The 20,668-nt window shown below is 50.1% G+C and overlaps 6 protein-coding genes across 6 annotated transcripts; 3 read left to right on the top strand and 3 right to left on the bottom strand.

Annotated features, from left to right (window-relative positions):
• Nucleotides 1-313: 313 nt before the first annotated feature.
• Nucleotides 314-788, bottom strand: AtWU_05853 (uncharacterized protein; the record flags this gene model as incomplete). The annotated part of the gene is made up of 4 exons (XM_035500963.1): nucleotides 314-337; nucleotides 402-443; nucleotides 516-590; nucleotides 684-788. The coding sequence occupies 4 exons, from the start codon at nucleotides 786-788 to the stop codon at nucleotides 314-316; spliced, it is 246 nt and encodes an 81-aa protein (XP_035356856.1).
• Nucleotides 789-1,385: 597 nt separating this feature from the next.
• AtWU_05852 (branched-chain amino acid aminotransferase, cytosolic) lies at nucleotides 1,386-2,733 on the bottom strand (the record flags this gene model as incomplete). Its single annotated transcript, XM_035500962.1, has 3 exons — nucleotides 1,386-1,571; nucleotides 1,635-2,239; nucleotides 2,319-2,733. The coding sequence occupies 3 exons, from the start codon at nucleotides 2,731-2,733 to the stop codon at nucleotides 1,386-1,388; spliced, it is 1,206 nt and encodes a 401-aa protein (XP_035356855.1).
• Nucleotides 2,734-6,411: 3,678 nt separating this feature from the next.
• On the top strand, nucleotides 6,412-9,261 carry AtWU_05851 (putative C6 transcription factor; the record flags this gene model as incomplete). Its single annotated transcript, XM_035500961.1, has 8 exons — nucleotides 6,412-6,424; nucleotides 6,809-6,853; nucleotides 6,906-7,135; nucleotides 7,332-7,922; nucleotides 7,973-8,124; nucleotides 8,192-8,371; nucleotides 8,425-8,778; nucleotides 8,835-9,261. 8 exons carry the CDS (start codon nucleotides 6,412-6,414, stop codon nucleotides 9,259-9,261), a joined length of 1,992 nt encoding a protein of 663 aa, XP_035356854.1.
• Nucleotides 9,262-12,965: 3,704 nt separating this feature from the next.
• Nucleotides 12,966-15,870, top strand: AtWU_05850 (Aim21 family protein; the record flags this gene model as incomplete). The annotated part of the gene is made up of 2 exons (XM_035500960.1): nucleotides 12,966-13,917; nucleotides 13,979-15,870. 2 exons carry the CDS (start codon nucleotides 12,966-12,968, stop codon nucleotides 15,868-15,870), a joined length of 2,844 nt encoding a protein of 947 aa, XP_035356853.1.
• Nucleotides 15,871-17,003: 1,133 nt separating this feature from the next.
• Nucleotides 17,004-18,059, bottom strand: AtWU_05849 (transcription factor SUA7; the record flags this gene model as incomplete). The annotated part of the gene is made up of 1 exon (XM_035500959.1): nucleotides 17,004-18,059. One exon carries the CDS (start codon nucleotides 18,057-18,059, stop codon nucleotides 17,004-17,006), a length of 1,056 nt encoding a protein of 351 aa, XP_035356852.1.
• An 895-nt stretch (nucleotides 18,060-18,954) lies between these two features.
• AtWU_05848 (ATP synthase subunit H) lies at nucleotides 18,955-19,513 on the top strand (the record flags this gene model as incomplete). The annotated part of the gene is made up of 3 exons (XM_035500958.1): nucleotides 18,955-18,981; nucleotides 19,055-19,133; nucleotides 19,245-19,513. 3 exons carry the CDS (start codon nucleotides 18,955-18,957, stop codon nucleotides 19,511-19,513), a joined length of 375 nt encoding a protein of 124 aa, XP_035356851.1.
• Nucleotides 19,514-20,668: the final 1,155 nt, after the last annotated feature.

The raw sequence follows: 20,668 nt of genomic DNA, 5'->3' as shown, positions 1-20,668 counted from the left end.
TAGTAGTATCTATCCTCTACAGATTATGCAACAACTTCAATCCAATACCACCCACAAGGTTCGAAACCTGATACCGTCTCGCAGCCATGAGCTACTTTAGTAGTATTTCCTACTTAAGCCTCTACTGGGGCAAAATAATGGCCGACGTAGTTAGTTTATAGATAGAACTCGCACCCAAGAACACACTCTGAACAAAAGATCTTCCGACAACCCAACACACTCGATCACCAAATGGTTATTTGTTATTGGAGACGAAAGTTCATGTCAAGAGTGATGTAGACCTGTCCTAAGATGACCAACTCAGGGACGGCTTCTACTGGCATGAGTATATTTGTATCTGGAAATAAATGTTAGTATAATCGTCCTAATGGTAGTAGTAATGTATGAATCTCTCGACTTACAGCGCTATTCCACATATCATCCTTTTCAAAAGTGCACTCAGACTAGGATAGCAGCAGTCAGTTACAGGCAACCACTGCATGTTGTTTCATGATGAGTTTCATCCGTTTACTTACCCCTGTGGGACATGTGCATTCCTTAGCAGGTGGCTTGAAGTCCTCCATCGGGTAGTCGGTAGTATAACGGCATTCCTAAAATATTAGGGAATAAGGTTAGTAGTCTGAATAGTCCAACAAGAGGTATACCAATAAGTAAAATATGGTCGAATCATGATAGATACGTACTTCATTAGCGTTGCAAATGTGATCTGAATCTTGGCCGGCATCCACTGCAGCCAAGGCTGGAGCAATAGTAGTAACAAGGAGGGTAATTGGAGTGAAAAGACGCATTGTCGGAGAAGAATTGGATGATATTATTCTGCGCGAACAGGTGTAATTAAAAATAAAAAAGTTTACTAGAGTACTAGAGTCGAAGGCTTGCATCATGTATATATATACATACATTTATCTTACTGGCAGTTAGTAATTATTGGATAACCAAAAGAAGGCAATCATTTAAAGCCTACAATATCTATTACGTAGTATGCTCAGAATGTCGCTGCACTTCGTTGAGGTTATGGCTACTAGTAAGAACTTGCATAAATAACCTGTCTGACTCCAAACTATCTGTACGGCTATATAATGTGTAGTCTCCACTAATTATTCCAATAGTGTATGGTAGTGAAAAAAACTTAATAAATGCAAGGATGCCACACATCTTCATTACTAGTGTTCTGTTTATATATACATGGTTGCACTTTCTATCGGGTTCAACTGTAGAATACTACTAGCATCGGAGGCATCCGTTCAAAACCAACGCGGCATGTCACATGAGTCTATCATTCCACTCTAAAAAAGTACCAGAGAAATAAAGTCAAGTATATACAGTAGCTCTAATCCCTTCCTGCAAAACATCGTCATCATCATGATCATCATCGCTGTCAGCGCTTATTGTTCAACTTCACCATCAATGACGTATCCCCACTCATGGGTCGCCTCGCCCTTCATGCCGAACATGATGGCCTCGAGCCAGGACTTGATCTGAGCAGCATATCCGGCGCGTTCAACACCAGCCTCCTGCATGTTCATATCTACGTCTCCGCTGCGGATGAGCTTGACAGGAGTGACGAAGTACTAAATGTCACAATTAGTCACCATACACACAGAGTGAAGTAGAAAAAAAATGGGAAAACTCACAGCAGTACCACAGACAAACGACTCCACGATCCTGCCCTCCTTCCAAGCCTCCTCGACGTCACCGATAGTGAAGTGCTTCTCAACAACATCAACAGGGGCCAGCTTGCCCACCGACTGAGTCAGGCGCTCCCTAGCCAACTCCAACACACTACGACGAGTAACACCCGGAAGAATGAGCTGACTCTCCAACGAAGGAGTCACCAGCTCCAGCTTCTTCGTCTCCTTGTTCTCCCACACTATGAAGAAGTTACTAGCACCCGCCTCCGTAACCTGACGATCCTCACCGAACAGCCACAGCACCTGATCGAATCCCAGCTCCTGCGCCTTGCCATGCGCCAGCAACGACGGACCATAGTTGGCGCCGAGCTTGGCGTATCCGAAACCACCAGGCCAAGCACGAATGCTATCAGGCTGAGAAGCGTAAAGCTTCAATCCATGAGGAACACCAGGCTGCTCGGACTGCTTCTTCGAAGGGTCGGGCCACGGCACGGCAATGATGAAAAGAAGGGCTTCCTTGGGTGTCTGGACGCCGAGGTGTGGACCGCTGCCAATCAACGCGGGACGGAGGTAGAGGAATCGACCGGGTTGATCCTTGGGTAGCCAACCTACAAAAGACGAGGATTTTGTCAGTTCATCGTGATCTCGGAAGTCACATCCAGCAATCGGGTTCGGGTTCAAACTTACGAGGTCCATCGATCTGCATCAACTTGGCAATGAGACGCTTGATCTCCTCATACCGGAACGAGGGCAAAGAGGTGCGCTTGGCGCTGTTCATCAGACGCTCGCCATTGCAGTCGGGCCGGAACAGACGCAGCTTGCCATCGAATCCCCGGTACACCTTCATACCCTCGAAGCATTCGGTGGCATAGTGCAGACACGAGGCCGTGGGAGGGATGCTCAGGTTCTCGAATGGTCGAACTTCAGGAGTCTCCCAGCCATTGGCGACGGTCCAACGAGCAGTGACCATGTGGTCGGTGCAGTGGGAGTGGCTCAATTCCTCGGGAGAGCCAGGAAGAGGCACATCGCGAAGGTTGGTCGAGCGGGTGACCTTGACGACGGAGGCGTCGAGCTCGGCGGGAGAAGGCGCAACAGAACCCATTATTGCGTTGATGTATGATTTGCGTGATTTGCGAGGGAAGTGATCAAGGAAAAAGAAAAGGTATTAAATAGGATATGCGGAATTAGTAAAAATTGATTGGGCGCGAGTGAATTCCGCAACGAAACAGGCTTTATGAGTCACCGAATAAGTTGACTGACCCTGGCGATCCGTTCGAAGTACCTTATGCGTCGACTTTCGGTTCCGTAACCCGAGCGGAAAGAAAACCAACTTAACTGCAGAGATGCAGAGATTGTTCGGGTGGCAAAGCGAGTGGTAAGAGAGCAATTGAGATGGCAAATTTTTTTTCTTTTTCTACAGACGAGGAGGAACCGATGATTCTATCTACTGAATTTAAGGAGCACCCAGACAAACCCCGCGGAGGGGAAAGGGTAAACCAAGAAAAAAAGTTTTTACAGTGACTTGCCGGTTCGGGTGCCTTGATTCTATGGGACAACTCCTTTTTTGCCATCGATATCCGAGTCTCCACGCGATATGCAACGTCCCGCCGTTGTTCTTGACAGGGCGCGAACTAACAGGACATAACGGTGATAGGCTAATGTCCGTCTCTTTGTCGCGTCAATTGGGTAACAGATTCGATACATTTCTATATCTGACAGCGGACTCCATCGTATGCATATCGATCGACTTGATGCGTTGAGCCCCTCGTACCGATGCTAACCGAAGGCGGTGTCGTCTTCTGATTAGATAGACGGCGGCTTATCACTCCGGAAACGGAGGGTGAAAGGAGTCATGTTCGCCTTGATTAGGCAATATCTTGAAAGGTTACCCTTTCGCTTAACTGAAAGGTCTTTGTGGCCCAGGTAGGTATTGATTAAGAGCTTGTTGAATGGTTAGCATAGCTGGTCGACTAGAATCAGCTTCTTTCTGGCCTTCCAGCTTTTTCAGTCTCAGAGTATGATTGTCCCTTTCATCGAAAGCGGACACGGTATTTATTTATTGGTGCTTAGATTCCGTGGGATTTTCACTGCGAGCCGAATAGTCCCGTCACAGGTATATGTGGAGGTGAAACAATTTCTGCAGAGTACTTCGATCCATTGACCTCCATACCTACGCCCGACCGAGAAGTGCGGGTTGCATTCCACAAAAGTCCAGAGGCACATACCTTTTGAGTTAGAGCATCTGGAGCAAATAAAAAGCAAAATTTACTAGTTATCCTTGGCTATCATGAACCCGCATGGACCCTCGGTAGAGCTAGGAAGGCTAGAAGCACCCAGAAAGACTGGAATGCCGTGGATGCATGTTGCAACCTTTTTGATTGGAGACAACAGATCATTAGTAGTGTGACTCGAGTGCTTGTCTGGAACTTTATTAGCCAACTCCTGCAGACACCGCACGCAAGGATAAAGAAAAGCCTCGGGGTTTATTTGAGCCACATGGACAGCCCAAGTGGTGAAGAGAAGACTGTAATGGGGAAAGCACTTTGTACCACGGCTACTTGTATAACCATGGATGCCCAGCTCTTGGGTCTCCTTTCCCGGTGGTGCCCGAACAGAAGAATGTTATTGTCGGGTCGTCGGGCTGCCTGTCAGTATCCTCAACGGTGAGGTTGCAGGAAGAAGGGAGGGGGGCTATTGTTGAGAAAAATAAACCGTCCATGCCGAACGTCTAGGCAAGCTGTCTGTAGGGCCAGATGGCCTACGATGGGGCGGAGACCGGGTCTGCATGTTTGATTGGCGCTCAGACCGCGGAGGTAAGGTAAGGAATGAGTTGTGATGATTGGATCGATGCTTTTCGGTGCAGAGAGAGATATCATGCCAAGCGCTTGGACCTTACTAACGTCCACCCCCCCTGGCAGACGCCGGCCGAAGAAGCGTTGCCCCAGAGTTCGAGGAATTTGAAATGCTGGGGAGCTCGCGTGCTGCTGGTATGCAAAATCGGGCCATGGTCCAGTCATCGTGATCGGTGGCGATATAGGAAAGGAGGGCCAGCATCGGTTGACACCAACAAAATGTAAGTAAAAAAGCCTGGTTCCCCTCGTAACAGAGCGAAGATTGAAGGAGGCTCATGTCACAGTGATGTAAAAGGCCGTTTCTGCGCAAATCGGACGTGCTGCGGGCTGTCAGGTGATCTGACCCATTCATCGTGACCCTCTGCTGAGAGTATTCCAAGCCGCGTGTGCACACTTGCCTCCAGGATCCTACGGGAACAGATGACCGGCCCAATGTAACTCTGGACTATTAATGATCGACAGGCGCGACCCTCGCCGCAGGTTCTATGTGGAGATGGGATTTTGAGCGAGCTCGCGCCCCTCCCGTCCCTATACTGCAAGGAGGATAACAGCTTGGTGCATAGAAATGCGCCCCAGCGCATGTCATACTCTGTCAAGAGAATATGGATCTCTGGTCCTTGATTTAAGCTTATGACACGAGAGCTCTAGTTTCTGGTCACTCAGTCCCACTGCAAGAAGGCTCTGTTCTCAAGTCAGTAGACCCAGTCCCAACTCGCCATCTTGTACCCGCTCAGCCGAGTTTGCTACGAGGCGTCACGCCCACGGAACTTTGCACCGCACAACCCACATTGGCTCGAGCAAGCCACATAAGCCGGCGCCAATATCGAGTTGCTAACCAGGATCAGTCGAAGAAACTGCTGCGGGGCCATGCCATGGCAGTCTAGAACGGAGCATCATTCGCCGCGTAGTAAGGACGCAGTGAGAGGATGCGAGCCCCCATCCTGACAGGCGAGCCGGCTGGGCTGATGTAAGAAGCAGTCTGGTTCGGTAGCTATTCGTTTTCAAGGAGTGGACCGGCGACCTGATTTATGGTGGACCTCAACCTCTACCAGTCTAGGATCTGGAGTCCTCTAGCCAGTGCTATTCCATTGTGTTGCGGGTCGGTGAACGTTTCCACCTATTGTATTTGCTGCATATCGGGTGTCGGCTTAGAGCACCTGTCTGCCATATTGCCCGCCTCTTTTTCCATTTTATCCCTCCGCCTTGTGTGCTTCGCCAAAAACTCTCCCTTACTTTGTTTTGCGGTTCGCTGGCCCGATGGCTGTTTTACCCGGCCTGTAAGATCGCTAGGAACGGATGGTACCCGCAGGTAGAGTTTGGCCTATGTCATGTATTGTATGCATTCGAGTCCTGGATCCCTTATCCTAGTAAACAGTGCACTGGAATGAATCGATGGCAGTAGCAGCAAGATGGGCGCGAGTCTTCCTGGCCTACCTTGTGGCACGCTTATTTGACGGCCTGAGGGTACCGTGTAGACCAATTGCAGTCCGAGGGACTCCGTGCATACCTGTCACCTTTAGTGTTATCTCGCCTTGTGCGGACATTCCAGGCTTCCTGGCTAGGATGCGTCTGGGCTAGTGATACCCAAGCTTCCTCACATATAGGGCCATGAGACATTGACACTAGTCATTTGCTTAGGGAATGCGAACATAGTGTCATTACATGTAGATCGGACCGGAACGAACGGTATAGGGCCGTAACCAATACCACGACAGGATCGCTCCGATGCGCCTCGCGCTGCTGCCAGACCTCTGCCCATCGAAGAACCTTGGGGAGGAAATTGGGAGAACTGTCCACTTGTAGTATTCGGGGTCCTTTTTAAGCAGGGCCCCTTGTTGGAATAACCGGTATTGATGCTTGTTTGCTTCCCGCTGAGGGGTCTTCCAAACCATGCAAGCGCTTTGGCTTAGAAGTGATGGTCGTTAGTCATGGTCCCGGGCAGTTAGTTATCTGGTAAGTCTTTCTGCTTCTGCCAGCCCTGCCCCTTCCCATCCCCAGGCTCTCGTATAGAAGACGTCTATGATCACGTGTATCATGGTGTTCTCGATTTGTTGAACCATTTTATCACCTCTAGGGTGAAATCGTCTCCCCAACCCCACTGGGTCTTGTTGTCACCGCGGCACAAATCATCAGCAACAACCACCGACCGTTGAAAGGCTGGCATCCGTGTTTGACGAAATATGCCTATTGACAGGTATCCCGGAATAGGTTGTTCTTTGCATGAGAGTTGAACCATCAAGGTCGCTCCATACCGAATTTTGAAATAGGGTGAGGTGATTTAGCATCTTCGCCCGTGTTCCTGAGCCGAAATCCGTTTCTTTGCAGTCCTTCCCCCCAAGAATAATCGGTTCAGATTGAAAAAGTATTGCCGTACGTCTTATTGCGATATTCATGTCGTACGATCCGACTGACCCAAGAGCAGCCTTAACCACTAATCAGCGATGCGACAGCATCTCTCCATCATCTCATAGCTACCTTTCCTTCGCCCGAGGGGGAGCATCGTCGCCTGAAATGAACACCGAAAACAAAGGCAAACATCTTCCCTCCCTAGCCCCTGGGCCCCGAGGCCCCGTTGCAACTGGATCAACCACATTGGCCAAGTCAAGGAAGAATTCGACAGCATGTTTGCCATGCAAGCAGGCAAAGCGAAAGGTAATACCTGGACTCTTAGTTCTGCATACAAGCAATGGGGAAACACAGGGAGGGAGGGAGACTCTGTGTGCATGCGTGTCTCAATGAATCTCGACTGGCAACCCAGGGCCTCTCTCCCGACGAAGTACCCTGCATCCTTGCCCTTCGTCTGCCCATTCACCTATTTCGCGCTCCTGCTAACGAAGAAGGATCACAGTGCAGCGGACGCCCGCCACCTTGTAAGGCATGCCAAAACACTGGGGGATGCATCTTCGATGAGACGCTCGACTTGAGGCGAAAGGTCGCTGCGAGGCGCACCCAAGGAGAGCTAGAGTATTACCGAGGCCTGCTATACTCGCTTCTCGAAACGCTTCGATCCTCAGATGAAGAAAAGGCCCGACAGATGCTGGAAAAGATCCGTGGCAATGCCCAACTGAACGACCTCGTCACTATTATCGACGCTCCTGCCACTGATTTCAGTGACGCAAGTTCAGAGCACTCCAAGAGCGTTGGGCCTGCGGAAGATATCCCATCGCAGCACGAGCGCCCAGTTGTCGATGCCCACTTGCGGATAACAGTGGAGAGGCTATGTGATAGTCCCCTGTTTCAGGTATCTTCCGGGCCTTGGACAATGGTTACTAATGATGACCATCTTGTTTCGCACCTAATATCGTTGTACTTCACTTGGGATCATCCGTTATTGCAGGTCGTGGATCAAGAGACGTTCCTAAAGCATATGACTACCAGAGAAAGCAATCCAGATTGCTGCACCTCGCTGCTTGTTAATAGCATATTAGCAGTGGCAAGTGTGCGTTGCTCCCATCCTCCTTTCAATTTGCTATTTCTGACAACAACAAGATCTATTCCGACTTTCCAGAAGTTTTTGCTGTCCCTGACGATGAGATGTCACGGGGGCAGCATTTTTATGCGGAAGCAGAGCGATTGTGGAACGCGGAGGAAGGCCGCGTTTCTCTGGCCAATATTCAAGCTGTGGCCCTAATGAGTCGTTTGTATGGCTTGCGAAGAGATCCCCCTCCCTACTTTACATAACCGATTCTAGCAGCTGACTAGTTGAAGCCTGAAATTCCAAGGTAAAGATGACCTGAGCTGGCTTATGCTCAGGCAAGCTGTACAGCTCGCACAAGATTTTGGCATGTTCATGTCACCGAGGATGGGACACCACCAGTGGGAGAAAATGTCTCTCCGACTGCAGCATGCTTGTGCAATCACTGCTTGGGGTCTCTTTATTTTGAACGCGTATGACGGTATCCCCGACGTAAACCGACCAAGCTAACCGGCTGAATTTGCAGGCAAACGTCATTGCATAGTCGCAAGGTCGCAGAGTTGAAGCCACCGAAATATAAACCTTATCCTGTAACTGCGCTCGATGATGATTTTATGTGGAAACCGTATCCTCGCTTCAATCAGGTTGGCCTCGTCAAACACCCGGCATATCTACGACTCGTCATGACCAAAATGATCGATTTGACCGAGATTGTCGCGGACATACCGGATCTGCTGTTTGACAAAGGGCTCGACATGCCAATCAGCGAACTGTGGATAGCAGCCAATAAGAGATGCGTTCGGTTGCAGCGATGGCTTGACAGCCTTCCGAAGGACTTTGAAGCCGACGATGAGAAACCACCACAGATCTTATACCTGCAGTAAGAACATGAACTTCACAGAGCAGATGTTTACAGCATCTCTGACTGTCATTTAGTATCGGATATCACCATACGATTATGGTACTGTTCCAATATTTCTTGGAGCATCAACATTTCGGGCCCACGTCCCATCCATCGGAATTTGAACAGGCCCGGTCAAATCAGCTTCGATCGGCGAAGCAAGTTGTCCATTGTCTCCGCTCGTACCATGAAGCCTATGGATTGCGACAAATACCCAGGCAGATGCTCGAGCCCACCAATAGTAGTCTCCTTGTCTTTCTGAGTGCCTTGAACGAGGACGATTCAAAGGATGCGTTTGTGGAATTGTGTCGGTTTCTAGTGGCTTTCAGCAAGAGATTCGCGTTAGCTAAAGAGATGCTTCGCAATCTAGAGAACATTGTTCAGTCCTCGAGGCTCACATTACCCCCAGAAGCTGTTGCTGTACTGGATCACAGGGGGCAGGAGACTTCACAATGGCTGTAAGCCCGGGTAACATAGCATTATTTGCCAGAACGGCATTGTTACTCCGTCATTATGTTTGCATCGAATCATTATAGAGATATCAGATGGAATGGATAGTGGATGAAAGTCGAAAGGAGCAGGTTCAATTAGAAGGCATGATGGGGGAAGATCAGATCCTGTACCACGAGGGGGGAAGAGTTTCCCTCAGTAGTGTTAATGTGTGTTTCCTGAAAAATGCGGCATCTGTTTTTTTAAAGAAAGACCACGGTAAATCGTCAGTAGATGATAACAAGAATCAACTCAGATGGGAAGATCCCGAGCAAAAGACGATGAAATAGATAAAGCATTGAAGGAAGACGAAAGTGGCGTGAGCCAGTGGACGACAGTTGCGAGTTTCGAGACTGAACCCGGAGATCAGTCCGCCTGCTTGGGGAGGAACCTGTCAAGGCAGAACGGGGCCAGTGATAGCTGGTTGTGCCGGTAGGATAAGTTTTCCGGACCAGCACACCAATAATTTCCTACACCAAACACGTCAAGGGCGCCCGCCAGCCTCCCCTTCCAACCTCCAGAAGCCCATCAATTCTTTCCCTTACCGCCGACCAGCATCTTGTCTTGGGTTTGGATTTTGGGAAAACCTGCTTTTCGGTTGCTTCCATCATGTAGTACTATCTTTCGGCAAGGATTTCCTTCATTCGTGCATCTCAGTACACCTCTTCATGTCCATGCTGCATCACAACTGCTGATGACAGCCCTCATGATGGGGAAGACGACTGTTCCGACCCTCAGACTGCCTTGGTTGCTTCTTCTTGTTCTTTTGAAGGTTGTTAAATAGCGGGTTTTAAGGTATGGCCTTCTTGTCTCTAGGGCCACTCGTCTGAAGGACATCACCCTACCTCTCTCTTCCCTCTTCAAGGTGCATCTTCAGGTCTTGATGTGATACTTGTTGGATACAGGGACTCCCTCACTCTTTAGAGACACGTCTATCATGTAGTAAATGGGTAGCATCATCTTAGTCAATTCTGCACGGCATGTTCACACAGTATACAGAGTAGTAAAGTTAAGGTTGCCAGCCATGTCTCCTCTGCAGAGTACTAGGAAAGATCTTTACCAACTACTATATCTACTCACGAATCATGGATTCTTGATAACTGCAAGAGTACTAACTAGGCGAATACGTAACTCTTTAAATGTATTTAGCAACTATATCAACGCAGGCAAACAAGGAGAGTTTTCTTATATAATTCATAGTATATGCTATTTTTTATAGTTGCCCTTTCATGATCTGATAAGGACAGGGAGGGTGCGCCACGGGCAGCCACAAAACCTGCCACCAAGGATAGATGCATAGTTACTATAGACTACATGGAATACTTCAATTCATATCATGCTACATATACTCCGTATCTATCCGTTTTCAACGAGTGCTTCGACAGAATGGATATAATAGCGGAATTGCTTGACATTCACGATCTTAAAATCTGAGGTATATATGCATGCATAGCAGCATGCAGCCTGGTATGGAGTACTACTCAATATTGGACCGGCAACCAACACAAAGTACTACCTGTTGTACCACGGAAGGCTGCACCAGTAAATCAGTCCGGGAAGCGGTCTGCACCGCCACACTGAAGTATTTGGCAATTGCAATGTAGAAAGGGGAATAAAATAGTGCACAGGGGGTGACCTATTGTACAAATAATATGAATTGCATAGCTAAGCTGGTAATCTTCTCTGTCACTTGGTGTCTTGGAAATATTGCCCATTGACAGATCTCTGCACTATACAACAGTAGCAACGGGGGGAAATACCCCCTTCGTGGCACTGTGGCTGAGACTATATCTGGACCATGGTCTAGCCCGACTCATTTTCCCAACATGAAAGGGGAGGGGGGAAGGGAAGTGGTCCCTGACGCAGCAGAGGGGGGGAATTCACCATGGACAGTGTATGTTCTTACCAGTATTAGAATGTTTCCCCCCGCACCATTCATCGTATCTATTTACCAAGTATCGCAAAAAATAGGGGAGGGATTTAATCTCTCCTATTCTTAGAGCAAACGGGGAGTTTTCAAGAATGGATCGGCCACAGATCATCAACCCGTAATCCGCCAATTTGATACCGAGTTTCTGCGTCGTGCAAGGCGGGGGGCGACGGCCTTGCCTTTGGGGTCTGAGCTGACCTTTTCATAGATGCTAATTCGTAGTATCACGAAGCGCTAAAGTGTTATCGTCGATGTTACTGGGGTACCTAGTAGGTGTCTAGACTTTTGGTTTGCATTATGTTCAACCTTCCAAGAGCAGACTAAGAGGGGAAAATGCCTCAAATGATGCAATGCAGTGAAAAAGGGTAAAAAGTAAAAAAAAATCACCAAATCATACCTATCCATTACGGTCATTCATGCATAGGGTAAGTCTCATTTGAGGGTCTTGGGATTTGTTGTTAATCTGGTATTATTGGTGGATTGTCGTCAGCTGAAAGATGATGCCTGAGAAATGGACAGTTGGTATGTGGTCTTCTCCATCTATCTAGCTACTACTATGACTACTTTGTATTTGTCTGAACCGATTAACGTTATCGTGAACATCCTTTGCAAAAGGGTCTAGTGGAACGTGTCTTAAAAATGATACACGGTGATACAGAAAGAAAAAATGGGAAACCTAAAAATGACTCCTGATCCCAGCGGGGTCCTCTGCCACCGCCTCAACAATACTATGTAATTGCAACAAACAGCGCCGGTTGGTTCACAGCCCAGATACGGTTACCATACGGTTTGCAAGAGGGGACAGGAGTGGTATTATGCCGTCAGAGCACGTCACGCGACGGGGCGGTGGGCCGTGGCAGGAAGAAAGCGGTTAGTCTGGCTGTTACGGCCACTTTGCGGGAATCAAGAGTCATACATCATCCCCATAGTTACTTAGTAGACTAGTTATCTTGCAGGCCTGACCGTCTCCTGCTGCCAAGCTGCTGCTCCTCCTCCTCCTCCTCCTCCTCCTACTTGCTACTGTTTCTACTTCTTCACTGTTCTCCTCATTCCCCCTCGCTCGGACACATTCTCTCGTATATTTCCATCTTGTCTCAGCATCATATTCATATTCATCTGTTGAATTCTCCCAGAATTGACTTTCCCCACCCCGTTCCTCCCCCCCATTCTAGAGCTCGGGCTGAAGTCCTCCTTCCATCATTGCGTCAACACTTGTTATCCTTGCCAGGTAAGCGAATCAATTCCATGTCCCTTATCAGTCATTGCAAGTATCGTCCTTTCTCTATCGTTCCAAATCCCTTGGAACGGCTTCCTATCCGCCTTCAGAAGTCTGTTGGACTAGCCAAGACAACAAAGAATGTGAGCGGCTTCGCATGGCACCTATCTTATCGACCTGCTTCCGGCTACATATGTACAATCCCTGCCACAGAGTTCGCCTCGTGCCCTCTTCTGCAGCTCTTCCGCTAGCTCCTCTATTAGCTGAGATAGTGCTCTCTTCTATCTTCCCACTGGGAGCACGTCCCCCCAGACTGACCATCGCCCCTGCATCCTGTCCTGTTTCCGTGACCTATGTATGCACAGCTGCCCTGTGCTAGCTCCAATTCAAACCCAACCCTCATCACTTCCCCGCCATCGAGATCCAACTGGCTCATGTGACACTTGTTCAATGCTCCGCTGAGACTGACGATCGTTAGAATTGATTTTCAGCACATACCGAAACCATATTTATCAGACCAACCAGACAATCATGTCGAGTCAAACAGCTCCAGTCATCCCTCCCCGACCGTCAAGATCACCTCAACAAGGCCTTGCACCTTCCTCAGCAGACATGCCTAGGATCCCTCCTCGTCCTACCCACCGCATTGAGCGCTCAGTGTCTCCCTACCGCGATAGCTATGCACCTTCTCCTTTGAATGAACTGCCCAATGGTTCGGGCGTGAAGCGTACCCCCTCGACCGATCTGCCTCCCCGTCCTCCGAGTGTCACAATTCCTTCTCTGGGTGAAGAGGGTATCGAGTACGAAGACTTGGATGTTGGCAACGCCTCCGACGCCCACCAGTCGACCCCCGCGGAAACACGTAACGTGGGAAGCGATCTCAAGCTTCATGCGCCAAGGCCATCATTACCCTCCTCCAGTGCCAAGGCCAAGGTGCAGGCGGTCACACGTACAGATTCTCGTCAAGCTGCAGCAGCCGGTCTGGGCCGTGCCGGGTCTCCTCTTCATGATGATCATGCCGAAAGGCCCACTCGCTCATCGCATTCGCGGGCTAGTGGCTCACGCGCCGAGTCTTCAACCGCGTCCGCAGATCGCAGACAGTCACTCCACGGTGATGATCACGGAATTCCCGAGATTGGGCAGAGAGTGCCCATGTACCCCAACGCGGGCGATGTCCAGGCTCCGTCCCCAAGTCCATACATCGTGGAGCACCAGCAGCAACGTCCAGGTCGGAGTCACAACAGAACCCGTAGTGGTCGTGAGGCCTCTCTGCCACCCGGAAGTTATGGCCTGCATGGGCACGGTGTACCTACAAACGACAAGTTTGAAAAAGCGTGGTACGAGAAGCACCCTGAGGAATACGTCAAGGAAGAACAAGGCCAATATGGTCCTGGTGTTGGCACGCCTAGACCAGATTGGGCTTTGAGCAGTGACGACCTAAACAAGATTGTTCGAGGTTCTGCTGTCACTGGCTCTGGACTTGGTACGTTAACCAACAATACACTTTTGTAATCGGAACGTTAGTGCTGATAATGATATTTCAGGTACCTCGCCTGCTGTGGCGGGAACTCCAGAGGAGGAAGTTGGCTACATTGCCTCCGACGAGTATACGCATCGCTTGTCATCGCCACCTCCCGAGTCACGTCGGGATTCTCGTCCGGCCTTCGAGTCCCCACTCCGCAAGTCCAGCTTACCAGCCGCAGAGTCCCAGGCACAACAGGATGAGGCTGTGGAGAAAGAGGCAGTTGAGAAGCCACAAGAACCTCGAGTGATCCATGTTGACGAGCCGTACCACCACTTGCACCATCCCGATGGTTTCGCCCAGACTCCGGATCCGGAAGAGCTTAACCGCGGCTTTGCTGATGGCAATGAAGACGACGAGCCCATATTGGCTGCCGACGAAGTACGCCCCGAGTCGGCCTACCAGCACCCCGCTGTCTCTCCTTCGTTTGAACGGAGTGGTAGTGTCGATTATGAAGGCAGAAGTCACACACCTAGCGCCACGCACAGTAGATCTAACAGCAGGGCTGCTAGTGTACAGAGTGGTATGCCCGCTTTGACGCGATATGACTCGCGCGAAGAGCATGGAGGCGTCTACACTCCTCTTGAAGATGTCGAAGAATATGAGCCCCTGTTCCCTGAGGACGATGCTAAGGACAAGAAGACTGTCTCAACTGCAGAGCGCTTTAAGCAGCGTCCGGAGCTCAAACATCGATTCCCTAGCCAGGATATCTGGGAAGATTCGCCTAACAGTCTGCAGCTGCACGCTACAGTGTCTACCCCGGAGGGCCCCAAGCAGGAGGCGTTTGAGACTCCTGAGCAAGAGTCTTTCCGTAGAAGCCACGCGAGTCACTTGGATCCCCATCAGGTCGCAACACAGATTTTGGAATCCGAAGAGCATGACGAGAAGCCCCCCGCTCGACCGGAAGTGGCCAAGCAGAGATTCCCCAGCCGTGACATCTGGGAGGACGCCCCTGAAAGCCATACACTAGTGACGACCATAGAGCCGTCAGAGGAAGAGGTCAAGAGCCCAGAAGTTCCCTCAAAGCCGAGCATCCCACTACGTCCTCAGAAGCGCCCGCAGCAGGCACCAGCAGTGGATGCATCAACGAAGCCGGTCACCTCACCTACTGAAAAGCGTCAACCTCCAGTCATCCCGGATAGACCCAAGCCTCAGATTCCAGCCCGTCCAGCCAAGCCTATCTCTCGTGCAAGTCCCGAAGAATCAAAAGATATCGCTCCCAAGCCCAAACCGGCCGTACCGGCGCGTCCTGGCGGTAGTAAGATTGCTGCCCTGAAGGCAGGGTTCCTGTCGGATTTGAACTCACGGTTGCAGCTTGGCCCGCAGGCCCCTCCCAAGCCTCAGGAGAAGAAGAAAGAGGAAGAAGCCGCCCCGGTAGAGAAACAACCATTGAGTGATGCTCGGAAGGGCCGCGCCCGTGGACCCGCGCGGAGAAAGCCTGCCGTTGAGAAGGCCAGCACGAGGTTACCCACTATTCCTGAGGTCAGAATCACCACAACGTTGAATGTCTGGCAAGTTGGTGAAGACGGTAACTTGGTCGTTGGATCTGAAGCCAACTCTGCTGTTCCCGATACCAAGCCCGATACCATGGCTCCAGCGATCGCAAAGAATATCGCCGGTGAATCTGTTGATCCGCAGCCATTGCCGGAGAAGGAAGAGGAAGTCTCAGCTTCACCGAAGGACACAACAGTCACTGAGTCCAAGGAACCTACATTCACCGAGGCTGCCCACTCAATACCAACTGACAGTGCGGCTGAGCCAAGTCCCGCTGTAGAACCCGTGGTCAAGGAGGATGTCCCTATTGCCAAAGAGACCTCATCCCCTGAGCAAGACGTCGACAACGTCGCCGAAACCCTAGCCGCCTCTGCAGACGGCAAAAGGCCTTCGGAAGGTGACATTGGCGAGACCCAGTGAAGTACCGGCTATTGACGGTTGTCTGATTCTACATGTTGCTTTCTCATTTCTTTTTCCTTTTTCCTTCATTTCTTGAGACACTCGTGCACCCCACCGTCTTGTTTCACTCCCTTGATAGCACATACACGCATAGTACTACCATACCTCTGTGCAGTAGCTATAGAGCAGCAACAACAACGACAACAACCACCGCCAGTTGACAACACGTAAGTACAGCTAGCCAGCCAGTTAGCTAGCTAGCTAGCTTAGCTTGAGTGCCCACTTCCAGCAGTGCTATTCGTATCATTCATCGTACTTTACTTTTCTGATACATCTGCGTGAGGGACACTGCCCCTAATACTTTCTACTAATCATCATCCTTCACCTAAGCCGAAGTTCAGTCTTTACGACTTACTGATCAGATCTACTCCTATAATAATACCACTGCAGAGGTAAATTTGGGTGTTTAGATTTTTACGTTCTGTGAATTGCAAGAGTTGTCAGGGTTACGTTATCTACTGTATGAATGTTATATAGATACTACTACTAGTACTAGTAGTAATAGGAATTGATCGATTTGAAAACTAATGATGCATGATGCATGGCATGTATGCTAGCTAGATATGTCTGGATTAATTACATACAGAGTTTGAAACGAAAGGCTAAAGGACCGAGCAAATGAATAAATAAATTTCAATGGGAAGGTTTTTTGGAAAATTCAACGGGGAACCGAGAAGCATAAGGAAAGGGTGTTATCAGGGCTGCTTTTGGAAGTTGGAAGATGGTTTAGTATAAGGAAAATGACGGCATATGATGATGGTTTTGAAATAACGACTGAGATTTCCCCTTTCTGGTTTCTGGATTTCATTCTCGTTTCGTTTGGGAGACTACCGGGTCCTTCTTTCGCAAATTGCCATTCTTTGTTTGATATGGTGATGCGACGGTATGAAATGGATTTGGATTATATATCTGTGTTTTTGTTTTTGTTCTTCTCTCTTTTTTTTGTGTATATCTCTAGGTGATTTGGGGTATCATGTTTACTCTCAGTAGCTAGTAGCGAGGTTTGACTAAGGCGCTGGATGTGAAGCACAAGCGGCTATTCCGGCAAAATGTCGAGTAGTCAAACTGCTTGAAAAGGGCAAGGTCTAGCCCATTCAACTATTAGGCAGGTTCTTCAAGTCACCCTTTCCATCTTTGATCCACTCGGGATCGATTAGGCGCTCTCTTTCAGCATATAGCTGCTTGTAAGCACCGCGGATCGTACCATCGCTGACATGGGCCACCTGGGATATCTCCTTGGCGCTCTTGCCATGTCCCATCAGGTACGAAGCCATGTAGATGCAGGCTGCCACAATGGACAGGGGAGAACGTCCAGCCAAATCTCCCATCGTTGTCACGCGATCGGATAGAGCAGAGGAGACGCTGGTAACCTGGAAGGGCAGATCCAACAGGTTACAGAAACGGTTGCAAAGATCACTAGGCTTGGTGGAAGTCGTAGCGGTGTATGTGTCGTTGGGGTCAGGGACACCTCCGCTGGAGACCACAGCATTGATCCGCTCGAGGTTCTGCGCAGTGAAGAACTTCTCCAAAGCCTTGTAAATACGACCAATTTCTTTCCTCGTAACCTTGGTCACCGCGAAGATCTCAGTGAAGGTACGTGGCACCTTGCACTGGCGACAGGCGATAAAAATACAGCCTGCAATGATCACATCCTGAGACTTTCCCTTGAATGCCTTGGCATCGTCCACAATCTTAAAGAGGTATTTCGCTGTGTCTGCCACGTTCTTCTGGATGTTGAAACCATCACAGAGAGCACCGATCTCCTTGTAGGCTGCCAGAAGAGCTTTGTTTGCCTTTTCACTTGACTGCTTGTTCTGAGCCCGGTAAAGGTCGCGAACGCGGCCCGACCCACCACTAGCAATCTGGGTCTCCAGCTGATCACCGTTGAGAAGCGGGTTCATAGCATCTCCAACACGAGAAGGGTCGTCGTTGTTCTGATCGTCGTTGGAGAATGTACGCCATTCAGAGTGCATGTCGATTTCCCGATCAGCGAGGACCAAGCCACATGAGCCGCAAACAGTTTCATGGGAACCAGGAAACTCCAGATTAGGGGGCACTTCTTTGCACTCGGGGCAAATGACGTGGGCCGAAAGGTTCTTCTTCCATTGGCCTGGCTCGGCCCTAGCGGCAGCAGGGGAAACGGCAGCCATATTTAGAGGCAGTGTGACAAAGCTTGGGTGTATCGTTTTTTAAAAGGGGTCGATAAACGCGGAGCTGCAGGTGCAACGGCCTTCGAATGGTGAGGTGAGGCTCACGACCAAAGTCTGTTGGAGAGACTTTATGAATCGGCGTGCTCACAGTATAACGGCGATAGAAAACGGGACAGCAGCGGCGCAAATCGCTCAGACTGATTTGCAAGTACGTCTCCACGTCACTGCCTTTGTACCAATGTTAGCCTGAATGCCCCAAGCATATCTGAACAACAACTCCAATGGGAGACGATGCAGGAGATTCCCGAGTGAAAACTACATGATGAATGACAACGGTGAAGGTCCACCGGTAGTCACCGACATGCAGGTTTATCCTCAAGGAGGGGATCAGGTTCTATAAGCTAGCGCTTTACCTTTCCGGGCAGGTGAAGGACTCTTGGTCCTGCCAAAGTTCCCAGAGTAAAGCACTGAAGTACTCGGTGATCACCTTCTCCAGCGTAATCCCCGAAACCTCGAAGCCAAACTTGCCCGACCGCGATGGAACCAGTCAAGGTCTCTCCGTGAGGGTTGTATCACGAAAAAGTGTCGCAGAGCAGACAAGGAAGGCCTTGCGGAAGAGGTGGCCGGGAGGTTAAGAGGGGAGGGGAACAAAGAACGACGAGAGGGAAGAGAGGAGAGGAAGAGGAAGCGAGAGAACTGAGGTTGAGGGGCGAAGCGGACAAACCCAGCTTGGAGATGCACCTGACTTGGACTTCGCAGCCGCCCTGCTGAGTCATCCGCCAAGCCGAAGGCTCCCGAACAAACGTCGAACTTCCAACATCGGCTTCAATCAGCACTTGCTCTCCTCGCAGAAACCCACCTACCTCCAACCCCCCTCATCTATCACCCCGCCGCGATGATGTCCCAGACTCTCAGAGCGTCGGTAAGATTACAATACACCTACGATATACCCTCCAACTCAACCGGGTGACATGGTGACTGACCCTGTTCGGTAGCGCTCTCTCTTCTCCCGCGTCTCTCGGCAACAGGTTTCTGTTTCTCGCCGCACTTTCCTGACCTCGGCTGTCCGTCAGGGTATGTGACCCTCTATCATACAATGTGGAATCGGTTCCCATCGAGAATGTTTACTCGGATTGGGCAAATTAGCCGTGCATATGAGGCATTACGCTTTCTAACGTCTTGCAGCCGACCCTGTCCAGGAGCTCTACCTCCGCGAACTCCGTGCCTACAAGCCCACTCCCGTCAAGGCCGGTGACGCCGACGCTCACGTCCAGAAGTTCGCTCCTCCCGCCGCTCCCCAGTCCCCCGAGGAGGCCAACCTCGCCAATGAGCTGAAGTCCTACGAGAGCCAGGAGGTCGAGGTTGAGGGCCAGGCCGCCGCTGGTGAGGCCGCTCCCGTTGAGGAGAGCTGGTTCGAGGAGGAACCGGAGGAGGAGGCCCACGCTGCTCACTAGGTATCTGTTGTTTCACCGACAACGATCAGGGAGAGTCGGGGCTTATAGACAATGGGATGGACTTAATGTGATATCCTCCGCTGTTCAAGTCCTGGAGTAACTTCTGTAAATTAAACCTACTTTGAGCACATGAACTTTCTTTTTTTCCTCTTGCCATCAAGCTCTTCTAGTCAAGTATGTTTTGCATCCCTTCGGAACATAATCCGGCCGGGAGGTAATTCAAGAAAGGGAGTGAGAGGAGTACTTCGTAGCCGTAGTACTCAACGTTTGGCCAAAGCGGGTACCCCGAGCGCAGAAATTGGCCTCAGGCGACCGTAGCGCGGGCGGGTTTGATATATCCGACCGTCCGAACCTCCTCTTCTGATTGATAAGTGGCAGATTGATCCCAGCACGCCATTTGGGAACGCTGTCCGGAGTACAGCGGGACATGATACAGGCAGACAAATTGGAATTCGCCTCCTGCAATGATGACCCTGGTGTGCGACGTGTGAAAGTTGCGAATACATCTGGTACATTTCGGTTATGGTCAAGTGCACATGGGCGCCGGTGACCGGAAGGGCAGGACATCTTTGGATCTTCTCAAGGGTATGCAACTGCATCTACCTTACTTCGGGCTGAGAGACGATCATAACGTGTCCTTCTTCATCGGGCTAAAAACAACATGCAATACGAATCATCGTTGTTAGTAGTGTGTTGGTAAGATCTGTCGATTCGAAGAGGATGCAGGGGATTTAGCGTTAGTTGTTCTACTGTACAGTGGGTGCGAAGCGTGAGATATGACAGCTCCAGCCAGGGCTGCTTTCGCAGACCGCTAGACCATCAAAACTCAGGCCTTTGACTGAAAGAATGATACGATAATCTGTCTTGATCCATCTGTCTGTCTGTCTGTCGACAACACCCATCACACTATAAGGGTTGTTGCACTCGGTTTGCTTTCAACATTATGGGGCTGACACGTCCATACTTGCAGGGCCGATCTGTGGAATGATTGAGCGATCGATGGGCCTGTCAGCCAATTTAGAATCTCATACTCCAGGAATCTTGACAAGAAGACCAGGGAAACGGTGGCAGGCATGAAAAGGCTGGCTGAGCCACTTCATCCCCCGGTTATCAACAGGATGACGTTGGTCAAATGGAATGGGAGCGGGAGTCTCC

Source organism: Aspergillus tubingensis (assembly GCF_013340325.1).
Source record: "Aspergillus tubingensis WU-2223L DNA, scaffold_7, whole genome shotgun sequence".
NCBI lineage: Eukaryota > Fungi > Ascomycota > Eurotiomycetes > Eurotiales > Aspergillaceae > Aspergillus > Aspergillus tubingensis.
Note: the sequence above shows the minus strand (reverse complement) of the source record. Positions and strands in the feature narration are given on the sequence as shown.